General features: G+C 35.3%; 1 protein-coding gene across 3 annotated transcripts; it reads left to right on the forward strand.

The window, feature by feature from the left end:
- Positions 1-1,396: 1,396 nt before the first annotated feature.
- LOC107005438 (putative pentatricopeptide repeat-containing protein At1g74580) lies at positions 1,397-18,193 on the forward strand. 3 transcript variants are annotated; one of them, XM_015204035.2, is made up of 2 exons: positions 1,397-3,967; positions 18,009-18,193. In XM_015204035.2, exons 1-2 carry the CDS (start codon positions 1,691-1,693, stop codon positions 18,021-18,023), a joined length of 2,292 nt encoding a protein of 763 aa, XP_015059521.1. In that variant the 5' UTR covers positions 1,397-1,690; the 3' UTR covers positions 18,024-18,193. The 3 variants fall into 3 exon arrangements, with proteins under 3 accessions (XP_015059521.1, XP_015059520.1, XP_027769657.1); XM_015204034.2 differs by lacking the exon at positions 18,009-18,193 and adding an exon at positions 5,147-5,763; XM_027913856.1 differs by lacking the exon at positions 18,009-18,193 and adding an exon at positions 4,087-4,181.
- The last annotated feature ends 599 nt before the right edge of the window (positions 18,194-18,792 follow it).

The following is an 18,792-nucleotide window of genomic DNA, read 5'->3' on the forward strand; positions in this document are numbered from 1 at the left end:
CGTCATTATCATTTTCATTGATTCTAAATATTAATTTTTGAAATCTCAATAATAATAATAATAATAATCGTATTTTGATAGTACTGCCATTTGTTTTCTTTTTAATTACAAAATATAAATTTAATTTATTATAAAATTTATAATTTTACAAAGATAGTTAACTTTATCTCCAAAATGATTGATATTATTATTTAAATTTTGAATCATTATATTTTAAAACTAATTAAATTTTGAATTTAAAATGTAGATTTTTTATAAAAAAAGTTAAATTCTGAAGTCAGAATTATAGATAATTTTTATAAAGAATTTTCAAAAGATCATTATTATTATCAATAATAATATTAATAATAATGAATCATTAAAAACGCTGCTATAAAATTCAATTGCAAGATTTATTATCAATAATAATATTAATAATAATGAATCATTAAAGGAATCAAGAAAAGAGAAAAATAAAAAGCAGAATTTTTTAGAAAGAATATGTGGATAATTAGTTTGTTATCATGGTGGCATAATAAATAGGAAACTTGCATAAATATATTATAAATAAAAAATATTTATTATTTATAACAATAATAATTTTTTTCACTTAATCACTTATAATATATGTATAATATATTTTAATGCATATAACAATAAGCAATTTATCATTCATATATGATACAAATTTTATTGATATATAATACTTTAATCACACATTTTAATATATATATAATAAAATGTCAACTTTTTACTAAATAAATATAATATATTTTTGAATAATACATATATATTACATATTTAGTTCACTTTTGATACACATTGAAAATTTAATATATTATTACTATAAATGATAAGTAATAAATAAAAAATAAAAAATATTGCTAAAATTAATAATTATTTATTAAAAGGCATCCATGCATAACTTTTTAAAGAAAAAACTCAAATATGCCATCGAACTTTCAGAAAAAGATTAATTTATGCCATTCTTTAAAAATTTGGCTCATCTATGTTATTACCATTTAAGTTTAGACTCATTAATGCTATTATTTTTTAATAGTAATTTTGCAAAATCATTTTGACACGTCACTAATTATAATTCAGCCACGTCATTATCTTTTTATAAATAAAGTCAAAGTTATGAATTAAAAAATTATAATAACCCATCCAAATAAATATCCACTCAAATATTAATATATCCTAATTTTATTTGGGTGAGTTATTTTAATTCAATTTTAGTTCATAATTTTAATTTTTTTATTAAAAAATTAATGGCATTACCAAATTATAATTGACAAGGTGTTAAAAATAATTTTACAAAATAATTATTAAAAATAATGACATAAATAACCTTTTGTTAAATAGTAAAGATATAAATAAACCATATTTTTAAGGATAAAGTAAATGAAGAGTTCAATACCATAATTGAGTTTTTTCCCCATTTTTAATAACTCTAGCAACGGGCACTTGGTTGAGCCGCTAACATTTTCGCCGGCCGTCTCAATCTCTCTTGTCGCCGAACTAAACCCAGTAAACGACTCAGGTAATGCTATTCTACCATTTACATTTTTCTTATTTGTACTTTCCCTGCCTGTAGTGAAAGAGTTGAATTGGTTTACTGGGTTTCATTGGGAGTAATGATTGAGTTACTCAGAGACCTGAATTGAGCAACATCGATATAATTGACTTGTACTGTTTTGTTATCAAGCAAATGACTGCTGTTTTACTTCCTAAACATGTTGCTGCTGTATTAAAATGTCAAAAGAACCCGTTAAGGGCACTAGAAATATTCAATTCAGTGAAAAAGGAACATGGGTTTAGCCATAATTTGTTTACATACAAATGTATTGTTGAAAAGCTTAGTTATTATGGAGAGTTCAATGCAATGGAAAGTGTCATTGAAGAAGCCAGGAAAAATATTGATAATAGGTTGTTAGAAGGGGTGTATATTACTGCTATTAGAGGTTATGGAAAGAAGGGGAAAGTTCAACAGGCCGTTGATGTGTTTGAGAAGATGGAATTTTTCAATTGTGACCCGTCTGTTCATTCGTTTAACACAATCATGAATATATTGGTTGAACATGCTTATTTTAAACAAGCCCATAAAGTTTATATGAAAATGCTGGAAAATGGTATTTCTCCTGATGTGTATACCTTTACTATTAGGATAAAGTCATTTTGTAGGACAAACCGGCCTCAGGTTGCTTTAAGGATTTTGAATAACATGCTTGATCAAGGATGTGAATTTAATGCGGTTGCCTGCTGTACAGTAATTGCTGGATTTTATGAAGTGAACTGTCGAGTTGAGGCTTGTGAATTGTTTGATGAAATGCTTAGGCTCAGAATAACTCCTAATGTTACTACGTTTAATAAGCTTATATGTACACTTTGTAAGAAGGGGGAAGTCCAAGAAACTGAAAGGCTTCTTAACAAGATTCTGAAAAGAGGGGTGTTTCCAAATTTGTTTACATGTAATCTCTTAATACTAGGTCTTTCTGTAAACGGCCAGCTACATGAAGCTGCTAGGGTGTTTGAAGCTTTGAGGAAAGAAGGTTTAAATGCTGATGTAGTCACTTATAACACTCTCATATGTGGTTTATGCAAACACTCAAAGGTTGCTGAAGCTGAGTCTTACTTGCATAAAATGGTGAACTGCGGATTTGATCCTGATGCGTTCACCTATAACACAATCATTGGTGCATATTGCAAATCGGGTATGATACAGCAAGCGGACATAATCCTTAAAAATGCAGTTTTTAAAGGTTTTGTTCCTGATGTTTTTACTTTCTGCTCCCTTATTTACGGATTATGCCAGGATGGTGACTTCAACAGAGCCAAGAGTTTATTTAATGAAGCCATAGGTAAAGGTATGGAGTCTAATGTAATCCTCTATAATACCTTAATTAAGGGAATGTGTCAGCAGGGACTTATCTTAGAAGCATTGAAATTGATTACTGAAATGCATGAGAAAAGTTGCAGGCCTAATACATGGACTTATAATCTGATCATCAATGGGTTGTGCAAGATGGGCTGTGTATCTGATGCTAGTAATATCCTGAATGATGCCGTGACCAAGGGGATCCTTCCTGATATTTTTTCCTTTAACACCTTGATTGATGGCTATTGCAAACAGTCAAAATTGGCTGATGCAATCGAGATTCTAAATACAATGTGGGATCATGATGTTGTTCCAGATGTGATAACCTATAACACAATATTGAATGGACTTTGCAAGCTTAAAACTTCTGATGATGTGATGGAAACCTTCAAAGTCATGGTGGAAAAAGGGTGCGTCCCAAATATAATCACATATAATATACTCATTGAAAGCCTCTGTAAATCTAGAAAGCTTATGAAAGCTTTAGAATTACTTGAGGATATTCAAAACAGGGGTCTTATTCCTGATACAGTGAGTTGTGGCACTCTGATAAATGGGTTTTGTGAGAATGAGGATTTGAATGGAGCTTATGAGCTATTCAGAAGAATGAGAAGGCAATATAAGTATTCTCATACTACTGCAACATACAATATAATGATCAGTGCATTTTCTAAAAAGCTGAAAATGGACATGGCAGAGAAGCTTTTTCTTGAGATGAATGAATGTGGCTGTCCTCCTGACAGCTACACATACCGTTGTATGATAGATGGTTTCTGCAAGGTCGACAATGCTGAATTTGGATACAAGTTTTTGCTTGAAAACTTTTCGAAAGAACTTCTTCCATCAAAAGAAACAGCGGGACAAGTGATCAATTGCCTATGTGTGAAGAACAGGTTACTCGATGCAGTTGGTATCATTCATCTCATGGTGCAGAAAGGTGTTGTCCCTCATGTGGTTCACACAATTTTTGAAGTAGATAAAAAGGAGGTGGCGGCTCCTAAGATTGTTGTGGAAGACTTGCTGAAGAAGAATCATATCACCTATTATGCCTATGAGCTTTTATACGATGTGATAAGAGACAAAAAGATTTTGAAGAGATTATCAATGAAGGTATGTCCTATTTAAAGAATTACTATTTTTTCAAGTACTAGAGTACACATAAACATTGCAGATTAAAAAGACTTTTGCTTGGATACAAATGTTTGTATTAATAATGTAAAATATTTTAGGCCATGCTGGAACAAGTAAAGTGATTCAACTAGCTCTCCAATTAGTAATAAATTGGTACAGCTGACTGGTAAATGGACCGTTATCAAGTAATATTTCAACAGGTTAAGGTTTTTTTGGGTAGGATTGCTAGTAGTATTGGTAAATGAATATTCTTTCGATTCTCTACTGTTTCTTTTTCCCTTTTGTGGTTAAAATGTTAGTGAAGAGTGTTTGTGATTTCTGGAAGAAAAAGGCGACATATTTGTTTCCAAAAACCTGATTAAATGGTTGTTATCGTTGAAAGTTGGATAGATGAAAAATTAGGGGAATAAACTAATCTCGGAGATACTCTATCAGGTGAAATGATTGTGTGTTTGACCGATTTCAGCTGAAAAATGTTTTTTAAATTTTTTTGGATAATATCTTCTCTGAGATACTTATCTAGATTCTTTTTCCAGAATGTCACAATATAACTTACAAAAATAGCTATCTAAACACATGTTACTCTACTTACGTTCTTCCGGAAAACCTTCTGAAAATTTTCCGGAAGATATTCGAAAACACACCTGACATATTCTGCATGGAATAATGTTTCAGAGATGGAGGATTAAGTGAATGAACATTAATTTTCCCTATTATTTTGGCTTGAGGGAGTTAAATGGAAAATTGAGTTATTACACTGGGCTGAAATGCGTGAGAAAGAATGACACATGCATTTTGCAATCCGATGACCTTTTACATTGTTTTAATTTTTTAAATGCAAAGTAAGAATGCTCAAACTGAAGAAGAAGGGGAACATGGGCAGTGTTCAACTTTATTCCTAGAGAACCAATTGCTCTCACCAACCTTCTGATAGATCACCGGAAAGAAAAAGTGTAAGGATAAATAGAACTCTAATCTACTGGATTAAGATTTTGTATTATTCAGAAGATCAATGAAAGTTAATTCAACTATAAATTTGACATGTAAACGAACATGACACAATGAGATTCTATTTGCACTGATAAGAGGGCTTGCCCACAACTAAGAAGTCTAGAAATAGTTGTTTTAACTTTTTTTGCTTATTTCTTCTGTACACAGAGAAAACTTGCAACAATATCTTGTTCATGGAAACATTCTACCTCCAGTCACTTGAGCATTGATACGAATCAAACTAAGGTAATATTGAGCCACAATTTGTGTGAAGGGAAATAATTAGCAATACATGATTGAAACTTTGGTGTTTCCAAGTCACGTCACTACAGCAATGTAGTTGCGGCGTCATGAACAAGCCATTGGTGCAAAACAGTGGCATAAATCAGTGACAGTGGCTGAAAGCATTGGACTCCGAAGAGAGGGTGGGTTTAGTCGCAATGTTTCATGGCTAATTCAATTAAGTTGATTTAATTCTCAATCGTTCAGTGATGTTTCCCAAGTCACTCCAAGGGGCGTCTCTTGGATGCAGCTCTCATCACTCATAGGATCAGTTAATTCAACAACATGATTCTTTCTTCCTCAGCATCCAAAAATGTAAAACTCATAAAGAACCTTCTGTTCGCAATGTAAGCTGATAAAAGAGGGAAATTCAAGCCTGTTTCTTATATAGATTTGTATAAAATTTTGGTAAAATATTAATTTTCTTTTATCTGTAAAGAAGATTGATGATTTTAGAACAATATCAAAGTCATTTCTATAATTAGATATTGTAGAGAATCTCATGATGAGTGTTCTATATCACTTTTAGAGGTTTCTTCCTAAAATGTTATGCATGTCCCTCCCCCCACCCAGGGGGTTGTAATGAATATGTCATACATATTGAGGAAGTGATGAGAGTGAAAGGCATTTTCTGGTCTGTCTACCGAAAATTAATAACAGTTTGTGTTTTTTGGTGTGGCTCATGATTTTCCCTTGTTGATGACTTTTACAGAGGTCTTAGCAGGATGCTTATATAGAGATTATTTATCAGGTATCTAGTTTTGTAAGCAACAAGTGTCTCGTTTTCATCGTCCTCTATTTACTGGTTTCCTAGGATGCCTGTTTGATCATGTACAAGTTTGAGAAAAAAACAAGTGTTTTCATGGATGAATTTTCATGCTTGTTCTAGAAAATACCCGTGCAAACTAAATATAGGTTGCGCACTTAAATGCTAGTGGTGGGGAAGAGATCAGCCTGGCTGATGTAAACATGAGTGTGTTGGGCAAGTGAGTCTTAGGCGGTGCAGGGTGGGGCCGGTGACTTTAATTTTTTTTAATTGAAAAATGTAGCAAAAATTTAACAGGCTTTAGGTATTTTACTCATTTAGCTCTCTTGGTCTCTGAAACCCAGTGAAAAGCTCAGTTTTTGGAAACCCCTGGGGCTTTATGTGGTTTCTCCTCATGCTTGACTTTGATTGACTGTAATATTCCTTGTTTTAATTGTAATGGTAGGAATGCATCTTTTATCCATGCTTATAATTCTCCATACCATGCTAGATAATTGATTGAAGCTGTGAAAATGTTGTAATTCTGCTTGATTGATAGTTGTATTTGAAATGTGATTTGCTAGTTGATTTGCCTCTCAAAAAGTATGCTCAATTTGTACATTTAGCCAATTCACCATCTCTTTAATCTCCTCTATCTTCTCTGCTATCTCCCATGGAACTTTTCATGTAACACTATTTATTAGCTTTAAACTTAATGAGTCAGTTTCCAGCTGAATATTAGAAGATCCATGTTTTATGCAATATTGTAAGGCTTTCCATATAGCCATAGATTCAGCCTTCATGTTTGTTGCAACTACAATACTTTTAGCTTCTGCATATAGTAAATCTCCACTGCTATCTCTTATACAAAAACCATATGAACTCTCCCCTGGATTACCCTTACCAGCATCATCTGTATTACACTTTACCCATCCTTTCTGGGGCGAGTCCACTTTACAGCCAAATAGTGAAGAATAGACGTATATTCCTTAAGTTAACTGTTGATCGAACATGCCCTGCCAGATATGTGGTATATTCCTCAACCATGGGAAGTTTACTTTAATAAGGTAATGTACATTCAGTTGACATTAATAGTACATCTTCTTAAAGGAAGTTCCCTTTCCATGCCTTCTTGCGTTTCTTCTCTTCCATAATTCCCACATAATAATAGCTAGGACAACTATTAGTAGTGAGTGTACTTTTGAATTAGTCATAGCTCCCACCATTTCATAATGAGTTACTGCAGCTGCAACCCTTCAATGTTGATACCTGCACATGAAGCAAACTGCCTCCATAGCTTTTGGGCTGTGGGGGCTGTTAGAAATAAGTGTGTCATTGTCTCCATCTCTCCATTTCACAACATTAGCATTTTTTTTGAAAATGGTAATGGTACAGCAGTAGCATTTAGAAGCTATTTGCATCTTCATCCTTTTAAGATTGTCGTCTGTGGAAATTCTTTTCTTCCGAGCTCTCCATAGAAAAAACAAAATTTTAAAAGGGAGCCTCTTTAACCACTATTGGTCCATCCTCTCTAATTCATTTATGCTACGTCTCATGCTATGTATGCTGATTTTGCTGTGAATACTCCCTTTGAATTTTCCATCCACCACGCCTTGTCAATTATATCTGATTCCTTTCCAGCCTTGATATTTTCTACAATGTGCGCAATCATTTAAGGTGATACGTATTCAAGAAGCTTATTAATATTCCATTCCCTCCGTTTTAAAAATCTTTCACCTCAATTTAGTCATCTCTGGCTAGTTCCCCTTATGTGAAATATAGAGCACCTTGCATGGTCCAATTATCAAACCAAAAGCTTGAATTTCTTGATTTTACTTGCCACCATATATCATGCTCAATTTCTTCTCTTACCTCCACCATTTTCCTCAATACATGAGAAACACCGGTGTTTCTTGTGATTGCAATATTTATTCCACATATTCTACTCCAAAGTGATGAATGTAAGGCCTCGCATAACTCATATGAGAGGTGCTGAACTCATATACAATCATGTTTGGGTTAGAAACGTCCGAGCAAATATTCCCAAGGACCATACAAGGGTCCTTGAGGAAGGACCCAAAGTTGGTGCCAAGACTGTCCAAGACAGCCCCAAACCACCGAGGCAATCGACGTCTCGTGGGCCAGTCGACGCTCTGTTGATGGGTGCCGTTGGTGGAGACTTAGTCTTGGGAGAGAAGAGACAAATGTTGAGTCTCTGAACCTAACGACGGAAGGACAGGACGGTCCGTTTGAGGACAAATGGTCCGTCGACTGCCAACCGTCGATGGGCACTGTCCCTGCGTGTAGTTCACTACCAAGTGAGGGGTGAATTTGTAAATTCACCCCACTTCCAAATAAGAGGTTTGGCAATTCCTAAGGTTATTTTTTTGGGTATTTAAACATGTATACAAGTCTTTAACTCTTAGAAGATTTCATTCTTCCAAATCAAAACCCCAAAATCCCTTAGAAATTCCCTAGAACTCCAGTAGAGCCAAAACTTAAGGAAGGGCTTGGATTGACGAATTGAGTGGAGATTCTTCATCAAATTGAAGAATTAACTTCATAAAGGTATGGATTGTGATCCTTGAAACTCTCTTCATCAAGGAGCCCAACTTTCAAAGATGTTTATAAAATTTTCAAAGTTGAATTGTCCAATTTTATGATCTATTCCATGGTTCTTGCATTAATGGTTTCTAAACATTGTATTATGATTGAATTGTTATTGTATTGATGATTTAAAACTAAAATAACCTATGAACCCATAAATTGGATGAACCCTAGTTTTTTACTAAGTTTAGAGTTACTTGATATTGATCTATTGTTGATGAATTCTAATGTAGTTTTATGTAGGCTATTGATTAATGTAATAATTATAGTAAATTGATATCTCGGTTGCATTAGATTGATGAATGTGTAGTAATTTGACCTAGTTTCATGAATATTGTTATAATTATGTTGAATTGTTGGTTATGACCACGGGTAAGGGCCTTGTGATATCGAATTTGGTGATTTGGCATTGGATTGAGGTATTGATGATGAAGTGGTGGTAATCTTCCCTATTTCCTTTATTTTTATGTTGATTAGACTTCAATTATGTTCTGATTGGTATGATCAACTTATGGTGGTGGTGTTATGTGCTTTACTTGTAATTGATGTGGCCTCGTCGGCGTTAATTTAAGTAATGTAATGATCATGGCCTTGTCGGCAAACTACTTGATGTAATCTAGTTATTTGTGTAGTTGATTATGTGAAGTATGATAATCTCTATCTAAATGTTAAGTAATGTGAAAGTATATGTGTTCTATTGATGTTATGTAGGTGATCATGTTAGATTATGACTATGGCTTTGTGTGTATAGTCTTAGGGTTGATGCATGTTATTCCTACTTGACTATATGAGTCTATGATGGTCATATTTATGTTGATATGATAGTATATAGGATAACTTGAAAATGATAAGAGTTATTTCTATGTGCTTCTACAATGACATGTATTATGAGTTAAAGTGAAGTATGTGGTGTCTTGTCTTGGTTGACTTGTGTCCCTTGCTTGATGTATGTATGAATGTGAACATGTGATGTCTTGACTTAGGATGCTAAAGTCTCTTAGTCTTGAAAGTATGAATGACATGTGGCCTTAAATGATGTTAAGAGGGTCCTTTATGTGAAACCTTGAACCTAGTGGTAAGGTTATAAATGTTGAAGTCGAAAGGCATAATGGTATCCTTCAAAGTAAAGGAATGATAGACTTAAGGTTAATTGGCTGGAACAGCATCATATTAATCCTTAGGAAAGTCATGATGAACTTCTTGTCGCTATTGTGAGGTAGCCCTAGTGGACCTTTCTTTGGGGGGTATATGTGATTGGTTATGAACTTGATATGGAACCCCTTTATATGAACCTTAAGTGTAAATTACTCTATGAGAATGAAGGCTAGCACCGAGTGAGTATGGTAAGGGAAGTAGTTCTAGTTAAAGAAAACGACTAGATTACAAAGCATGCCCTTCATATTCCTTAACCATGTGCCTATATGGGATGTGTCTAAGTTCTACCATTGCCAAGTAGAACACTCTCATTGGAGTAGGTTAGAACTTCGGATTCCATGTCTTGCTATCATGGTCTATGTCGGTTATTGCCTATTCTCATCACATGGAATACCTATTAGCATTAGAGAAGTTCTATGAAGTTTAGGTGGTGGTATGAGACACTATCTAGACATTGCACAATACTTTGAAGGTGTTAGTTGGAGTTCCTAGGTCTTGTCCAAGACCATTACTTGAATGTCCTTTATGTGCTGAACGTAACCTAAATGAACTAATGAATGTAATTACTTAAGTTAAGAAAGTAGATTAATTGAATAAGTACTTAGCTAGAGTAGTTAAGGGCTGTCTAGTTAAGGTGTGAAGGGAGCATAGGAATGGTTACTTCGTATGTTACCTAGATGAGTCTTAAAAATGACTCTAGTTAGGGAAGATGTTGATTATGTGGACATGATCTAAACTGAAGTAGTTTAAGAATTATTTAGGTAGTCTTGAAGAGATCAATTATGGATGTTATCTTCTTGATTTACTTAAGCAAGTCTTTTGATAGCCTTTGGTAAGAGAATGTCATATTACCTATATGTTGTTATGTTGAGTGAGAATGATTCTATCATAGGTAGTCTATAAGATCTCTTAAGTGTGTGTGTAAGGAATTGTATAGGCGGTCGCTTCACAACTCACTCAAGTGAGACTTAGAATCACCTTTGGTAGAAGAATCTCATGTTGATATGTTGATGTCTTGTAAGTGTGTATGTGTCAATCCCCGTCGTTCGCCCATCAATAAATGGACCGTTTGTTTCGGAGACACAAGACAACCCTAGAAAGCATTTTTTCTGCAAGTCATCTCGAGGCTTTCAAACGCATCCAAGCAATTGGTATCCGATTGAAAGATAGAAAGCATAGATTCACGTCGCCTACTTGCTGAAAGCAAAAATGGAATGGCCGATCATGAATTCTATGACGTTTTTAAGACCTCACTAATCAGCAAACCACTTTTTAGTTCATAATGAATGAACCCCCGGATGAAGAAAAAATATCCCCTCCCTTTTACTAAACCATGGGGAGCCCCGAGTAGTTTACCGGACAAATTGAGTTGTCGTGACGATACCTTTCAACATCGGAAATTCTCTTCATCACGAGACTGATCGGATCTGCCGTAGACACTCGAGAGATCTTCACAAGGCAGGCTAAAATAAAAGACTAAGAGGCGTTGCAAGCGAGCAAAGAGTTATGCTTTCATTTCTTTGTTGAGATTGAAATCAAGTGAAAAGGTTAGGTATAATGCACGCAGGCTAAGTCAAAAGGACTTCCTTACCTTTCATTCATAGTAGTCTTAATGACTAGTAGTTTGAAGCCTTAAGAAAGCGGTTTTTTTCGGCACTCGCTTCCTTCGTCTTAAGTAAAGTTCAGTTTACTTTTTTGATTCGGAACTCTTAGTCGAGTTGATGGAGAGATCGATTTTTTGTTCGAGGTTCAAGAGGAAGGAGAGGAACCACCGCCCAATGGTGCTTTTACGAAAGTATGGTCACCGGTGGCTAATACCTTCTCGAGACTATCGAACCTGAAATCCACTTTCCATCGCTCTTTTTAGGTCGGCATAATATAGAAAGAGAGTGCCAAGAAAGAAAAAGTACCTATCACTTTTGGAAGGTTTGGAACCCTTACTCAACATAGGGTCCAAAAACCCGACATACCTTTTTTTAGAGCGTATAAGGGGAAAAGAGTCTTGCATCGTTAGCCGCTTTTCAGCATTTCCTGACTGAGTTGTTGACCATCACATGACCTCACACGGGAGGCCCCGCGCCGAGTGATTCTCCCCCAAAAAAGTCTACATGTGATGTTCCGAAAACAGAAACATGTGATTTAGTAAATTAGAACCCATTGTGGGGTGCAACCAGGGAACAACTATCAACTAGTTTGAAAAGTTCTTCCATTTCTTGAGGGTCATTTAAGTATGCTTAGGGAGGTTGTATGGGCGGTCTCTTTTTGTGTTGCTTAAGTGAGCCTTAGGATAACTTTTAATGGGATGATTACATGATATAAAGTGTCTAAGAAAGAAGTAGGCAACTTCACTGTAACAGTGTTCACTGTACAGTGAGTTGAGCTCACTGTTAAGTTGGCTCAAAAATGTGTTAAATTGCTCAAATGTTATTTATGTGTTTCTAAGTTGTTAAATTTTGCTCTTATGATTATAATATGATATTTAAATGAAAAGATGCATATTTCTAATAAATGTCCGTTTTTCATGATTTTCATGCATTATGCCATACTTAGTACAAATGGTTGTACTAATCCATGTTTTTATCTATCTCTATAGTTGTTGGTAGGTTAGGAACATTTGGAAAGTGAAGACTTGGATCGTAGCATCATTCAAGTGAAGTCGAAGTATGTGCTCATTTGGTTCGAGGGCGTAGATGTCTTTAATGTTTCTTATTGAAGTATTGTAGTAGACTAAGTATTTCTATATTAGGATTGTGTATGGGTCGTGTTCCAAAAGTATACTCGTGTCTTAAGTTTGATGATATTGAGACTTAGTATTTCCTATGACTTTATATGAAAGAGTTTTTAGAGACTAAAATGATTTGCGAGCTATTGCATAGGAGCGGGGGTTTACCCTGTGCACACCCAATGGGTAGCGGCTGCGGGTTTTCCTTGTCATAAAAAAAAACTATGAAATGTTTTGTGAAATATTTTAATTTCGCTCTAATTTTTATTATGTATATGCGATGAATAATATGTAAGGGCTTGTAGGAGACCTCTGAGAGGTCAAATACGCTGGTTGCAATCCGAGATTGACCCTAACTTCTACGGTGTGGTTTTGGGATGTGAAAAGCTTGGTATCGAGCATAGAATAGGAAAGTAGTTTTAGGAATCGAAAAGTTTCATCAAGTCACGTCTAGTAGAGCCTTGACCATCGCTGTGAGTCGCGACACATCTATGGGCGAGAGGTTATAGGACGATTTCACTTCTTTTCTACTCCTATGTCGTGCCATAGAGTAAAAGTTACGAGTACTCTTTTCTTATGGTTTTTCCTTGTGTTTCTAGGAAGATGAATACGAGAAGGACACTGACTAGGAGAGTTGAAGAGAATGTGGTGCAAGAGGAGATTCCTCCTCAAGTTGAGGAAGTTGAGCAAGTTCCTCAAGGTTCTCAAGGTGTTCAAATCCCTATTGTGGAAGGAGATGATGATGTCTCGGTAATTCCCCTGGAGTTGAATAATAATGATATTAGAGAGGCTTTGCATGCTTTAGCCTGAGCCGTGACTACTCAAGTGAATTTGAGTATGGTGCCTTGGGTGAATGTTGTGGAGAGCACTATGACGTCTAGGTTAAGAGATTTTGTGTGGTTGAATCCTCCTATCTTTATTGGCTCTAAGGTGGGAGAGGATCCCCAAGAGTTCCTAGATGGAGTGTACAAGGTGTTGAGCTACATATAGGGAGAAGGCAGAGTTGGCTTCATACCAATTGAGGGATGTTTGTCAAATATGGTACACTCAATGGAAGGACAATAGGCCGGTGGAGTCGGGTCATATTGAGTGGGAACAATTTAAGGAAGCTTTTCTTGGTAAGTACTTTCCCCGTGAGAGGAGGGAAGTTGATGTAGAGGAGTTTATCAATCTCAAGCAAGACAACATGAGCGTTGAGGAATACTCTTTGAAGTTCTCAATGTTATCTAGATATGCCCCTTCCCTTGTGTCTAATCCGAGAGATGAAATGAGTCATTTTGTGATGGGTGTCGCGTAGTGAGGGAAGAATGTCGTACGATGATGCTACATGATGATATGAACCTAGCTAGACTCATGGTGTATGCCCAATCAATTGAAGAGTCTAAACTTAAGAGGATGTCTAGAAACTTGAAAAGGAGTGATTCTAGTGACCAAGATTGAACTAGGTTTAAGAAGAGGGCTGAAGGTCAAGAAGAACCTATAAGTGTTAAGGTGAAATTGGAGAAAGGAGGTGGTTCTCAAAATGTCAAACCTACATGTGTCACTTGTGGAAAGAGGCATTATCGTGAGTGTTTAAGGGGTACTGGGAGTTGCTATGGTTGTGGTAAAGAACGACACAAGATTGTCCTAACATCACTTCTAGAGGAAAAAAGGGTAAGAAAGTTGCTCCAAATGTTCCAAGGGATGATGCTCAAGCAACAAGGCGTCTCTATGCACTCCAGACTAGAGAAGAGAAGCCGGATGATGATGATGATAAGGGTAATTCCTTGTTTTTATCTTTTTAGTCATATGAGTTCCTTCCAAGTGGGGGAGTATGGTTAGTAGATGGGATAGAAAGTCATAGAAGCATGTTGCATGTGCATGATGTTTAGGAGTTTTGTTGAAATTGAATTTCATTAACTTCTTGCATAGTGTATTTTATGAAGTTATGATTACGTTTTAAGATATGGTGTATGATGTTACCTTGCATATTAGCATGTACCTATCATGAATTGCCTAAAAGTTGCATTTTTTAAAAATTTGCTCAAAATCACTGTAGCATTGGAAACTACTCACTATTAAATTTTTGAAAATTTGACTAATTCATTCTTTGGTCTAAAATTGTTGTAATGTGTTTAGAACTGATGTATATGAGTATGCTATTGAATATAAGTGAGTTTTCATTATTTGGAAAGAAGAATGTGAATTTTGTAGCATAATGAGTTATAGAACTGCGTCTAATTTCTTGTTGTGTTGTAATCTTTTGACTATGTGAAATTGATGTTCTTTATTGATTATATGTTATATGGTATGGTCATGAGCTCCTAGTTGAATCTCTTTTCTTGGACGTGTTGGGAGAGTGGCTAGTGTCATTCGAGGACGAATGTTGTCCAAGTGGGGGATAATGTAAGACCTCGCAAAATGACTTAGGTGAACTAGACCTAACATGATTGTAACAATGTTGTAAGATCCTGAATTGGTTTATAAGATGGTATTGCGGCAGTGTCTAAGAGTTTAGGTGCGTTGGAAGTCAAACGTCAAGGGACGACTAAGACGTTCGACGACTAAGTCACCTATGTGCCTCATATGTGGTTCTATGTGTTTATGTGTGATTCCTGACGTTATAAGGGCCTTAAATGAGTTATTATAGTAGATATAGGTAGTGTGTCAAGTTTCATGAAGTTCGGAAGTTAAATGTTCAAGAACGTCTATGACGTTCGAAAGGTTTGCCTTAAAATGACCTTGTGTGTCTATACATGTTTCGTCAAGTTTTACGTGTTCGTTTTGGGTGAAACTCATGTGAGAGGTTCTAAACTCATATACGATCATGTTTGGGTTAGAAACGTTCGGGAAAACATCCCCAAGGACCATCCAAGGGTCCTTGAGAAAGGACCCAATGTTGGTGCCAAGACTGTCCAAGACAACCACAAACGACTGAGGCAATCAATGTCTCGTGGTCCAGTCGACGTCTCGTCGATGGGTGCCATTGGTGGAGATTTATTATTGGGAGTGAAGAGACCAATGTTGAGTCTCTGAACCTAACGACGGAAGGACAAGACGGTCCATTTGTGGAAAAATGGTCCGTCGACTGCCAACCGTCTATGGGCACTGTCCCTGCGTGCAGTTGACTGCCAAGTGAGGGGTGAACTTGTACATTCACCCCACTTCCAAATAAGAGGTTTGGCGGTTCTTAAGGGGTCTTTTGGGTATTTTAAACATGTATATAAGTCTTTTAACACTTAAAAGATTTCATTCTTCCAAATCAAAAACCCAAAATCCCTTAGAAATTCCCTAGAACTCCATTGGATCAAAAACTCAAGGAAGGGCTTGGATTGACGAATTGAGTGGATATTCTTCATCAAATTGAAGAATTAGCTTCATCAAGGTATGGATTGTGATCATTGAAACTCTCTTCATCAAGGGGCCCAACTTTCAAAGATGTTTCTAAAGTTTTCAAAGTTGAATCGTCCAATTTTATGATCTATTCCATGGGTTCTTGCATTAATGGTTTCTAAACATTGAATAATGATTGAAGTTATTGTATTGATGATTTAAAACTAAATTAACGTATGAACCAATGAATTAGATAAACCCTAGTTTTTGACTAAGTTATGGGTTACCTGATATTGATCTAATGTTTATGAATTCTAATGTAGTTTTATGTAGGCTATTGATTGATGTAATAATTATAGTAAATTGATATCTAGGTTGCATTAGATTGATGAATATGTAGTAATTTGACCTAGTTTCATGAATATTGTTATAATTATGTTGAATTTTTTTGTTATGACCATGGGTAAGGGCCTTGTGATATCGAATTTGGTGATTTGGCATTTGATTGAGGTATTGAGGATGGAGTGGTGGTAAGCTTCCATATTTTATTTATTTTATGTTGATTAGACTTCAATTATGTTGTAATTGGTATAGTCAACTTATGGTGGCGTTGTTATGTGCTTTATTTGTAATTGATGTGGCCTTGTCGGCGTTAATTTAAGTAATGTAATGATCATGGCCTTGTCAAAAAATTACTTGATGTAATGTAGTTATTTGTGTAGTTTATTATGTGAAGTATGATAATATCTATCTAAATGTTAAGTAATGTGAAAGTATATGTGTTCTATTGTTGTTATGTAGGTGATCATGTTAGATTATGAATATGGCCTTTGTGTGTATAGTCTTAGGGTTGATGTATGTTATTCCTACTTGACTATATGAGTCTATGATGTTCATATTTATGTTGATATGATAGTGTATAGCACCGAGTGAGTATGGTAAGGGAAGTAGTTCTAGTTAAATAAAGAGACTAGATTACAAAGCATGACCTTCATAATGCTTAACCATGTGCTTACATGAGATCTTTCTAAGTTCTACCATTGGCAAGTAGAACACCCTCATCGAAGTAGGTTAGAACTTCAGATTCCATGTCTTTCTATCATGGTCTATGTCGGTTATTGCCTATTCTCATCATATGAAATACCTATTAGCATCAGAGAAGTTCTATGAAGTTTAGATGGTGGTATGGGACGCTATCTAGACATTGCACAATAGGCTTTGAAGGTGTTAGTTGGAGTTCATATGTCTTGTTCAAGACCATTACTTGAATGTCCTTTATGTATTGAATGCCTTCTAAATGAACTAAAAATGAACTAATGAATGTAATGACTTAAGTTAAGAAAGTAGGTTAATTGAATAAGTACTTAGCTAGAGTAGTTAAGGGTTGTCTAGTTAAGGTGTGAAGGGGGCATATGAATGTTCACTTCGTATCTTACCTAGACGAGTCTTAAGAATGACTCTAGTTAGGGAAGATGTTGATTATGTGGACATGATCTAAACTGAAGTAGTTTAAGGATGATTTAGGTAGTCTTGAAGAGATCAATTATGGACATTATCTTCTTAATTTACTTAAGTAAGTCTTTTGATAGCCTTTGGTAAGAGAATGTCATATTACCTATATGTTGTTATGTTGAGTGAGAATGATTCTATCATAGGTAGTCTATAGGATCTCTTAAGTGTGTGTGTAAGGGATTGTATGGGCGGTCACTTCACACGCTTCACAACTCACTCAAGTGAGACTTAGAATCATCTTTGGTAGAAGAATCTCATGTTTATGTGTTGATGTCTTCTAAGGTTGTATGTGTCTTATTATGAGTATTCTTGAGTGTCATTTAGGTATGCTTAGGGAGGTTGTATGGGCGGTCTCTCTTTGTGTTGCTTAAGTGAGCCTTAGGATAACTTTTAATGGGATGGTTACATGATATAAAGTGTCTAAGAAGGAAGTAGGCAACTTCACTATAACAGTGAATTCCTTCACTGTACAGTGAGTTGAGCTCACTGTTAAGTTGGCTCAAAAATGTGTTAAATTGCTCAAATGTTATATTATGTGTTTCTAAGTTGTTAAATGTTGCTCTATGATTATAATATGATATTTAAATGAAAAGATGCATATTTCTAATAAATGTCCGTTTTTTATGATTTTCATGCATTATGCCATACTTAGTACATGTGGTTGTACTAATCCATGTTTTTATCGATCTCTATAGTTGTTGGTAGGTTAGGAGCATTTGGGAAGTGAAGACTTGGATCGTAGGAACATTCAAGTGAAGTCGAAGTATGTCCTTATTTGATTCGAGGGTATAGATGTCTTTTATGTTTCTTATCGAAGTATTGTAATAGACTAAGTATTTTTATATTAGGATTGTGTATGGGTTGGTTCGAAAAGTATTCTTGTGTCTTAAGTTTGATCTCTCTTGAGACTTAGTATTTTCTATGAATTTATATGAAAGAGTTTTTAAAGACTATGAAATGTTTTATGAAAAGTTTTAATTCCACACTACTTTTCATTATGTATATGCGATGAATGATATATAAGGGCTTGTACAAGACCTCCGAGAGGTCAAGTACACCGATTGCAATCCGAGATTGACCCTAACTTCTAGGGTGTGGTTCGGAATGTGACAATGAAGTAGTTCCGAAATTCCACCACAATTTAGCAAAGAGAGACCTAAAAACATCAAATAAAAATCTACATCCTTGCCCTCTTTCCCTTTTCGGATAACATGTCTCCTCCCAAGCTGCCCAATGCTCTGATTTTTTTTGCAAAAATCTGATGAATTCGCTCACTAATCTTTTAGGGAGGAAGAGTGTACTTTCCTCCAAAGGATAAAAATCTATTTTGCCATGAGACGGCCCTTCTGGCTATCTTCCTTACCGGGTCTTCAAAGTGAAATTTGTTATTTCTCTCCAATAAAAGACTAGACATCCCAAATATATGAATGAGAAATTTCCTTGCTTGATACCTGTTAACCTTTGCTATCAGATTGCTAC

Source organism: Solanum pennellii, chromosome 12, assembly GCF_001406875.1.
Source record: "Solanum pennellii chromosome 12, SPENNV200".
Taxonomy (NCBI): domain Eukaryota; kingdom Viridiplantae; phylum Streptophyta; class Magnoliopsida; order Solanales; family Solanaceae; genus Solanum; species Solanum pennellii.

Coding starts and splice junctions, on each gene's coding strand:
- LOC107005438 (XM_015204034.2), top strand. CDS start 1,691: ATGACTGCTGTTTTACTTCCTAAACATGTTGCTGCTGTATTAAAATGT. Junction 3,968..5,146: donor TGAAGAGATTATCAATGAAG/GTATGTCCTATT, acceptor TTCTGTACACAG/AGAAAACTTGCAACAATATC.